General features: G+C 44.4%; 1 protein-coding gene across 2 annotated transcripts in view; it reads left to right on the top strand.

The window, feature by feature from the left end:
• msraa (methionine sulfoxide reductase Aa) overlaps positions 1-11001 on the top strand; it is a 132362-nt gene that overhangs the window by 81289 nt on the left and 40072 nt on the right. The window contains exons 1-2 of one of the 2 annotated variants that reach the window (XM_023974563.2): positions 3854-3921; positions 5666-5785. In XM_023974563.2, the coding sequence (XP_023830331.1) occupies positions 3909-3921; positions 5666-5785 (133 nt within the window). In that variant the 5' untranslated portion in view covers positions 3854-3908. Of the gene's footprint in view, positions 1-3853; positions 3922-5665; positions 5786-11001 lie in introns of those variants that run through there. The other variant, XM_023974562.3, reaches the window with a different exon arrangement.

Here is an 11001-nt window from a genome sequence, read left to right on the forward strand (position 1 = left end):
ATATGTTCACCTTCCAGCAGGACAATGACCTAAGAATACGCTAAAGCAACACTCGAGTGGTTTAAGGGGAAACATTTACATGTCTTGGATTGGCCTAGTCAAAGCCCAGACCTCAATCCAATTGAGAAACTGTCTTGGTAATGACTTAAAGATTGCCTGTTGCACCAGAGGAAACCCATCCAACTTAAAGGAGCTGGAGCAGTTTTGCCTTGAAGAATGGGCCAAAAATCCCAGTGGCTAGATGTACCAAACTATAGAGAATGTACCCCAAGAGACTTGCAGCTGTAGTTGCTGCAAAAGGTGGCTCTACAAAGTATTGCCTTTGGGGGGGGGGGGGGGTAATAGTTATGCACGTTCAAGTTTGCTGTTTTTTTGTTCTTATTTCTTGTTTGTTTCACTATAAAAATAATATTTAGCATCTTCAAAGTGGTAGCATGTTGGGTAAATCAAATGATAGAAACCCCCAAATCATTTTAAATTCTGGTTGTAAGGCAACAAAATAGGAAAAAAATGCCAAGGGGGGTGAATACTTTTGCAAGCACTGTATATGGGAGGGTATGGGTCCTATGGTATGGCCACAGCAGAAAGCCATGATGCATTGCAGATTAGGATAATACCCTCGTAGCACCATTCTTCTCTCCGGTGACACGGTCGTCAGGTGTACAGTTGTTTCCTCTGACACATTGGTGCGGCTCGCTTCGGGTTAAGCGGGGCATTGTGTCAAGAAGCAGTGCGGCGTGGTCGGTCGTGTTTTTGAGGACGCATGGCTCTCGACCTTCGCCTCTCTCGAGACCGTAGAGTTGCAGCGATGAGACAAGACTGTAACTACCAATTGGATACCGACGAAATTGGGAGAAAAGGGGTAAAAGTAAAAAAGAAATGAAAATATATGTATCTTGCCTGCTTTAGCCCAAGACTGATACTCCACAATGCAATGATTTCAAATCTATGGTTCACTGGCAGAGGTTTTTGGCAGTCATAGAATGAAACTGTGTAAAACTGGGACAAAGTCACTTACTATGCTACATGTATAGCGTTGGCTTGATCCCTGTGTGTGAACTCTGGGAAACATTCTGGCTGGTGAGCAGTGTGGATGTAAAAAGTGATTTAATGGTGTTTTTTCTTATGCAGATCTCCTCACTCCACTCTCGCAGATAAATTAGTTGGGCCCAGCTAGGCTCCATGCTACGCTGCCTGTTCACAGCACTTTAGCAGTAATCTTCAAATTCCAAACTGGAGGGGGTTTATTGAGGCTTGCCAGGAGACAGAGCCTCTCAGTGTGTCTTCTTCACTCAGGTCAACATGACAGAGTCTTTACACAAAACACAGTGACGGAGGGTCGAACATTTTTTCATCCAACTAACCTTGCCAACTTTCTTATGAATAAAAGAGCGAACGTGCTTGAAAATGAAGTCACCTAAACATCTCTATAGTCAGAGAGGTTGTGTGTTGTGCTTTAAGTAAAGGCAGGGTTCTTTAACCTCACAGCTGACTCTGCATCCCACATCACAACATGTTTCACATCAGAAGAGAAGGAAAACTATCTGTTTGAGGTGATGGATTTGTCCCTGCCCTGCAGCGGGAGTTAGACCTGTCCATGCTGATGATATTATCATGGGACCCCCATAGTGCAGAGGATAGGTGCACATATACAGGACCATCTTTGTCCTCTGAAGTAGAGAGGGGGCCTATCCTGGTCTAGCAACCTCTACATCTTATACCTAGCTGCTAATCCATTCTCTGTAGAACTGAAGGAAGCAGATTAGTGTAAGCAAAACTATGACTGACTGACAGATAAATGAGGAGTGGTGCCAAGGCTCCAGTGCTCCCCCACAGCCCGGTTCATCCTGTGCCTCCTCTACGCACCAGGCCCCCTGTAGGTCTCCCCAGCCTGGTGGCCTGTGGCAGCCCCACGCACCAGGCGTCTCTGCGTCTCCTCCCTCAGCGACGCGCCTCCAGTCCGGAGCCTCCAGAGTCGCCCTCCAGTCCGGAGCCTCCAGCGACACCCTCCAGTCCGGAGCCTCCAACGAGGGTGCCCAGTCCGGGGCCCGCAATCGACGGTACCCAGTCCAGGGCCCGCAACGAGGGTGCCCAGTCCGGGGCCGCCAACGAGGTCCCCAGAGTCCGGGGGTCGGCGGCGAGGATCCCGCACTACGAGGCGCCACCTAAGTGGACCAAGCCAGAGGTGGAACGGGGTCTACGTCCCGCACCAGAGCCGCCACCGCCGGAGAAATGCCACCCAGACCTCTCCCTATAGGTTCAGTTTTGCGGCCGGAGTCCACACCTTGGGGGTGGTACTGTCCCGCCCTGACCTTAGGGAGCTTTTTATGTCTCTATTTTGGTTTGGTCCGGCTGTGATTTGATGGGCATTCTATGTTCATTTTTCTATGGTTGTTATTTCGTTGTTTTGGCCGTATGGTTCTCAATCAGGGACAGCTGTCTATCGTTGTCTCTGATTGGGAACATACTTAGGTAGCATTTTCTCACTCTGTTTGTTGGATAGTTATTTTCTGTTAGTGTGTTTCTGCACCTGACAGGACTGTTTCGGTTTCGTTATTCACTTTGTTATTTTTGTTTCAGTGTTCAGTTCAATAAAAGTCATGAACATTTACCACGCTGCGCTTTGGTCCGATTCTTCCTCATCCAGACGACCACACCCGTTTACAGTGTGCTCGGTCTCCAGCTGCTAATCCCTTCTCTGTAGAACTGAGGGAAGCAGATTAGTGGGAAGCAAAACTATGACTGACTGACAGATAAATGAAGGATTGACGAATGGACTGACAGAGAGACAGATTGACAGAGATACAAACTGACAGAGAGACGGACTGACAGAGAGACGCGACTGACAGAGAGACAGAGACGGACTGACACAGAGATGGACAGAGAGACAGACTGACAGACGAGACAGACTGACAGATAGACAGAGAGACGGACTGACAGAGAGATGGACTGACTGAGTGTTAGGAGGCCGTGGTGGTCGTGTGACTACGGTGCTGCAGTAGATTGTCTGGTGCTCGGTCTCCAGCTGACTGTATCGGCACGCCTGGCTGCCATGGCGACGCGCCCATGCATGAGGACAGCGCAGCGAGGGCCATGGCTGCTCCAGATGTTGGGTCACTACCCCCATTTATCCTAAACACACACACTGCCCTCGCACAACAGCAGGCCATCTGCAGCGCACACACACACACACACACACAACACACACACACACACACACACACCACACACACAACACACACACACACACACACACACACACACACACACACACCACACACACACACACATCACACACACACACACACACCACACACACCATTAGCTCAGCCAGTGGCTCTGTAGCCCTAATTGGACTTCTTCCACCTCTGGCTTTGTCAGTTGATTTCAATGATTCCAGTTGCTAAGAATCATGCAGGATGAATGGGAGTGTTTAATGGTCAGTGTGTGTGTGTGCGCATGCTGTAAAAACCCCCAGGTGAATTTTCACTGCCTTTATTTTGCGATGGCAAAGTACTCTTTGTGGGTAATTAGTTTACTTTGGAAATAGAACCAACTGCAGTCATGCCCACAACACATCCGTTTCTAGTGATAGTGCCTCTCTGGTATTGAAGGGCTAGCTACTGCATATGCAAAAAAATCAATCCCTCAGTCCTTCACACCAGAGATTAGACCAGAACTATCTTACAATGGCCGCTCATTATTGTATCAGTGGTGTGTGTGTCGGTGTGTAAGCGTTTGTTTGGTGGTAGTGTGTGCGCACGTGTGTGTTTGGCATGCACTCGTGTGTGTTGTGTGTGTTCTGGTTCTGACTGACAGAGACCTTCTCCATTGTTCCCTGTGTGTCCTACAGCCAAGCACGACGTCAACGGCAACAGGACTGTTCCACCATTCCCCGAGGACTTCAGATGTCTATGTTTGGTAAGTGATCCGTATGAGAAGAGGGAGTACGGGAGGGGGGGAGAGGAGAGAGGGAGCAGGGGATAGGGGGAAGAGGGGAGGATGACACCCGGACAGAGTATAGGTAAATTAGTCCCCCCCAGATACTCAGTTAGGTTCAGAAAACTAGTGAAAACAAAAAGAAGATAGAGAGAGAATAGAGGGATGGGTAGGAGGAAGGGGCGCCAGAGATGAATTGCAGGGGGTGATTAGGATCTCTTTAATAGAATGCATTAGTTCAGCTCCTCTTTTCTCCATTCGGGGGAGTCAAACTGGTAAATCCATTCAGGACAGACAGTAGAGAAATCAGCCTCTTATCTCCCGGCATGTGTACAAATAAGCCATGTTTTAAAGCAGCCTACATGCTCTTTAGTCTCTGTCGAGGCGTTCTAAATCACAAAATCCCCTGTGAACAGCCTTAAAAGGTGCCAGTTACCTTGACTTGACTTGACTTGACAAAAGCCTGCCTTCTACCCCCCCCCCCCAGTTGCCACTGTGCCAGTGGATTGGCTACGTTCAGCCCTACCTTGTGTTAATACTCCCAATGGATGTGTTGTATCAGTGTGGGCTGTGTATTCATGTCACACCTAAGACAGGTAATGAAATCAACACTGTTTTAGTATTTTTACTCACTCCACCTTATCATCCATCTACCCACCCATTATCCCTCCAATACTGCTAACTGAGATCGAGACCTTGGGACTATAAGGTCCTATCTGTATAAAGCCATTTGAACTTGGCACTATAAGGTCCTATCTGTATAAAACCATTTGAACTTGAGCACTATAAGGTCCTATCTTGTATCAAGCCATTTGAACTTGGCACTATAAGGTTCTATCTGTATAAAGCCATTTGAACTTGGCACTATAAGGTTCTATCTGTATAAAGCATTTGAACTTGGCACTATAAGGTCCTGATCATTATAAAGGCCATTTAAACTTGCACTATAAGGTCCTATCTGTTATTAAGCCGATTTTGAAACTTGCACTTAAGGTATAAGGTCCTATCTGTATAAAGCCATTTGAACTTGGCACTATAAGGTCCTATCTGTATAAAGCCATTTGAACTTGGCACTATAAGGTTCTATCTGCAATGCGATCACAAACCTGAACAAATACAGACGGACTAATCAGAACACGTCTTTGCCATCTCCCTCTAGGTATGGTCTGGGCTAGTCTAGTCAGCAATAATGGCACACAAGCAAAAAACAACAGGCAGAAATCTGAAAGTAAATGATGTTGTCACATCGTTGTTCAGTGATGACCGCAATTCATCTGATGACCATAATGACTCTATCTTGGTAAAATAGTGTTATTTTATCATTTATGTATTCAAATAGCTACAATCTGGCTGAACCCAGACGGACATTTCAGAGCCATAAGATTCTATCTGCAATTGCACCCCCTTAAAAAAACTGATTTACAAATGTCTCAGGATTGTGATACTCTGCACTTTAGGTACGTGAGGACGTTAATGGGTTATGAAAGAAGAATTCACAACAAAACAGTTCTGAGATCTGGAATGTGAAAACTTTGATGCTCAATATCTCAGAACTATGATTTTGTGACCTTAATGTCTCACGGTCACAAGTATTTTCTGTCTTGTCTTAAAGGGATGGTCTCTTTCTGTATGAGGTCTGTTGTGTTAAAGGGATGGTTTGTTTCTGACAGAAGTGTGTTCTGTTAAAGGGATGGTCTGTTTCTGACTAAGGTGTGTTGTGTTAAAGGGATGGGCTGTTTCTGGGGAGCAGAGAGGAAGTTCTGGAAGCAGAAGGGGGTCTACTCCACCCAAGTGGGCTATGCTGGAGGCCTCACCCCCAACCCCACCTACGAAGAGACCTGCACAGGTACCACTCAACATAGCTAGCTATCAACAATGCCCCTGACTCTGTCACAATGTCCAAATGCTTGTAGAACAAACAGCGTGCTCACAATAATTCATTATTTTGACTATTGTGTGTCATAAGCCACCCTCCACACTCCGTGTGTGGAACACACTAACCAGCCTCAGAAATGAGGCATGTGTTGATCATCTCCTCATGTTAAATCGACTTCTACACGTATTTAATGAATGTCCTTACATTTCTATCAGGTACTACTGTACTGTACATGCAGCAGCAGGAGAATAATACACAGTTAGTCAGTAGCAGAGGTATCTGTTGTTTAAATTGACAGTATTCAGCTCTTTGTTTTCTCACAACCTGCCCATGAAAACACAATGGAATCCCACAGGCCCGATTTCTAGTGGAGCAGGGAAAAGGTTGCCACAAATGGTTGACCGCGGTCTAGCATGGTGTGTGTGTTTGTGTGTTTAATGATCCTGACAGTTAAGGAGTGTGTGTAAGGCCATTGTTTGGTACACACCAGTATCTGTCTGTATTCTACTTTCTAAGTGTGTGTGCAGTGTGTGACTAGAGAAATCCACCAGGAGGAGCATCACTACAGTAGCTCTATGGTTCTGTGATGGATGTCCTCATTCTGCCTCCCTCCTCTTAGTAACAAAGCAGCTACAGTAGGTGTCATTTTGAGCTGTCTATTGAAATGGAGAATTAAAAAATTGGTTTGGAAATGAGAATCCAAATCAGCGGTGGAAGAAAGTCAACGTGGTTCAGACAGTGAACTTGTTCTCTACAGTTTTCCTTTCGTTGCGATAATGGGAGTTGGGTGTTTTTGAACATTCAGGGCATTATCCAAACACTGTCAGCTGTCTCTGTGTTATTTTTAGATGCACCCACTGTATCTCCATCCTGCTTTGAGGGATTTAGGATTTAGGATCTAGGAAATTAGATTTTGCTCTCAGTGTGAATGTAGTTTTCTGGGAATAGGAGGTAACATAATAAAACCCTGCTGGGTGTTCCTATGACAACTGAGGGCATTGTCTGAACTCTGAACCCTCATGACCAGCACTGACCTTCACAGACTTGGCTGGGCCCTCGGCAGTGTGTGTGTGTGCGTGTGTGTGTTTTTGGTTTTACTATCCTTGTGGGGACCAGAAATCCTCACAAGGCAAGTAAAGCAAGTAAAATTCGGACAAGTGGGTACATTTTGCTATTTTCGGCATAGAGGTTAGGTTTAGGGCTAGCTAATATTACAATTAGGGTTAGTAGTAAGGGTTAGGGTTAGTAGTAAGGGTTAGGGTTAGTAGTAAGGGTTAGGGTTAGGGTTAGTAGTAAGGGTTAGGGTTAGGGTTAGTAGTAAGGGTTAGGGTTAGTAGTAAGGGTTAGGGTTAGTAGTAAGGGTTAGGGTTTCGGAGTTAGGGGTTAGGGAAAATAAGATTTTGAATGCGAACCAATTGTTTGGTTCCCTCAACGATACTAAAAGAAACGTGTGTGTGTGTGTGTGAGACTGTGTGTGTATGTATGTATGTGCGTGCGCGCGCGTGTGTGTGTTTCATTTTATTTATGTTTTGTTATCATTCGTTTTCTGTTCTGGCAGTAGTGGAACTGCCCTGTAGAATGTAGAATGCAGAGTACTGCGCTGAGGCAGGGAGATGTCCATCTGGTGGTGCTGAAATCCTGCCTCAGCTCACTGACTGCCACTCACTGCTACTGACTGTTACTGACTGTTACTGACAACTACTGACGGCTACTGGGCGGCTACTGACTACTACTGACGGCTACTGACTACTACTGACGGCTACTGACTGCTATTGACTGTTACTGACTGCTATTGACTGTTACTGAATGCTATTGACTGTTACTGAATGCTATTGACTGCTACTGACTGTTACTGACTGCTATTGGCTGTTACTGACTGCTATTGACTGTTCTGAATGCTACTGACGGCTACTGACTGTTACTGACTGCTACTGACTGCTACTGACTGTAACTGACTGCTATTGACTGTTACTGAATGCTATTGACTGTTACTAACTGTTACTGACTGTTACTGACTGCTACTGACTGTTACTGACTGCTATTGACTGTTACTGAATGCTACTGACTGCTACTGACTGTTACTGAATGCTACTGACTGCTATTGACTGTTACTGACTGTTACTGACTGCTATTGACTGTTACTGACTGTTACTGAATGCTATTGACTGATACTGACTGCTACTGACTGTTACTGACTGTTACTGACTGTTACTGACTGCTATTGACTGTTACTGAATGCTACTGACTGTTACTGACTGCTATTGACTGTTTCTGACTGTTACTGACTGCTACTGACTGTTACTGACTGCTATTGACTGTTACTGAATGCTATTGACTGTTACTGATGCTACTGACTGTTTACTGAATGCTACTCTGACTGTTCTGATGCATTGACTGACTTGCTATTGACTGTTACTTGACTGTTTACTGACTGCTATTGACTTACTGAATACTACTGACTGCTATTGACTGTTACTGCTGCTATTGACTGTTACTGACTGCTATTGAATGTTACTGACTGCTATTGATGGTTATTGACTGTTTACTGAATGCTATTGACTGCTACTGACTGTTACTGACTGCTATTGGCTGTTATGACTGCTACTGACTGCTATTGACTGTTCTGAATGCTACTGACTGCTACTGAATGTTACTGACTGCTACTGACGGTTAACTGACAACTACGGACATCTACTGACTCTACTGACTGGCTACTGACTGTTACTGACTGCTACTGACTGTTACTGGACTGTACTGACTGTCTGATGCTTTAACTGTTATGACTACTATTGACTGTTACTGACTGCTATTGACTGTTACTGACTGCTATTGACTGCTATTGACTGTTATTGACTGCTATTGGCTGTTACTGACTGCTATTGACTGTTACTGACTGTTACTGACTGTTCCGGCTGCTATTGACTGTTCTGACTGTTACTGCTGCTATTGACTGCTATTGGACTGTTACTGACTGCTACTGACTGCTATTGACTGTTACTGACTTTTACTGACTGCTATTGACTGTTACTGACTGCTATGATGCTATTGCTGCTATTGACTGTTACTGAATGCTATTGACTGCTATTGACTGTTACTGACTGCTCTTGACTGTTACTGAATGCTACTGACTGCTATTGACTGTTACTGAATGCTACTGACTGCTATTGACTGCGTATTGACTGCTATTGACTGCTATTGACTGCTATTGACTGTTACTAGACTGCTATTGACTGCTATTGACTGTACTGACTGTTACTGTTACTGATGCTACTGACTGCTATTGACTGTTACTGATGCTACGGACTGCTATTGACTGTTACTGACTGCTATTGACTGCGTATTGACTGCTATTGGACTGTTACTGACTGCTCTTGACTGTTACTGAATGCTAACTGACTGCTATTGACTGTTACTGACTGCTACTGACTGCTTTATTGACTGTTACTGACTGCTCTTGACTGCTATTGACTGTTTACTGATGCTATTGACTGCTATTGACTGTTACTGCATGCTCTTGACTGTTACTGATGCTACTGACTGCTATTGACTGTTACTGAATGCTACTGACTGTTACTGACTGTTACTGACTGCTTATTGACTGCTATTGACTGTTATTGACTGCTATTGACTGTTACTGACTGCTCTTGACTGTTACTGAATGCTACTGACTGTACTGAATGCTATTGACTGTATTGACTGTTAGAATGCTACTGACTGTACTGAATGCTACTGACTGTTACTGACTGCTATTGACTGCTATTGACTGTTACTGACTGTTACTGACTGCTATTGCTTACTGAATGCTACTGACTGCTATCACTGTTACTGACTGCTATTGACTGTTACTGACTGTATTGCATGTTACTGACTGCTATTGAATGTTACTGACTGCTATTGATGGTTATTGACTGTTACTGAATGCTACTGACTGCTACTGACTGTTTCTGACTGCTATTGGCTGTTACTGACTGCTACTGACTGCTATTGACTGTTACTGAATGCTACTGACTGCTATGAATGTTACTGACTGCTACTGACGGTTACTGACAACTACGGACATCTAACTGAATATACTGACGGCTACTGACTGTTACTGACTGTTACTGACTGCTATTGCTTCTACTGACTGCTATTGACTGTTACTGACTGCTTATTGTGCACTGTTACTGACTGCTATTGACTGTTACTGACTGCTATTGACTGCTATTGACTGTTCTGACTGTTATTGACTGCTATTGCTGTTATGACTGCTATTGACTGCTTTGACTGTTACTGACTGTACTGACTGCTATTGACTGTTACTGACTGTTACTGACTGCTATTGGACTGTTACTGTCTGCTATTTACTGCTATTGACTGTTACTGACTGTTATTGACTGCTATTGACTGTTTACTGACTGCTATTGACTGCTATTGACTGTTACTGAATGTTACTGATGGCCATTGGCTGTTGTTGACTGCTATTGGCTGTTACTGACTGCTATTGACTGCTATTGACTGCTATTGACTGCTATTGACTGTTACTGACTGTTACTGACTGCCTTGATGTTACTGAATGCTACTGACTGTTACTGAATGCTATTGACTGCTATTGACTGTTACTGAATGCTACTGACTGTTTCTGAATGCTACTGACTGTTTACTGACTGCTATTGATGCTATTGACTGTTTACTGACTGTTACTGACTGCTATTGACTTACTGAATGCTACTGACTGCTATCGACTGTTACTGACTGTATTGATCTGTTACTTGACTGTTCTTTATTGTGTTATCTCCGACTGACTATTGATGTTTATGATTGCTATTGACTGGTTTGCGACTGTTACTGAATGCTACTGTTCACTGTGACTGCTACTCTCTTGATGTTACTATGCTCTGACTGCTATTGGCTGTTACTTGAATGCTGACTGACTGCTATTGAATTGTTCTACTGAATGCGATGAATCTCTGTTATGCTATTGACTGTTTTGTATTTGATTATGTATGGTTGACTGACTACTACTGTTGTCGTGCACTGTCTCGTCTCTGACTGGGTTTAAGACTGTTATTCACTGTTACTGCTGGCTATTGACCTGTCGTTAAGTCCTCTAATGGGTATGTCTACATGCTGCTCCTGTGTAGCTTGTCGACTTGGCTTGTCATGGTGCTTGTTTGCTTGGTCTCGCATGATCAAGTACTGTGAAG

The sequence above is a fragment of the Salvelinus sp. IW2-2015 genome, linkage group LG28 (assembly GCF_002910315.2).
Source record: "Salvelinus sp. IW2-2015 linkage group LG28, ASM291031v2, whole genome shotgun sequence".
Taxonomy (NCBI): domain Eukaryota; kingdom Metazoa; phylum Chordata; class Actinopteri; order Salmoniformes; family Salmonidae; genus Salvelinus; species Salvelinus sp. IW2-2015.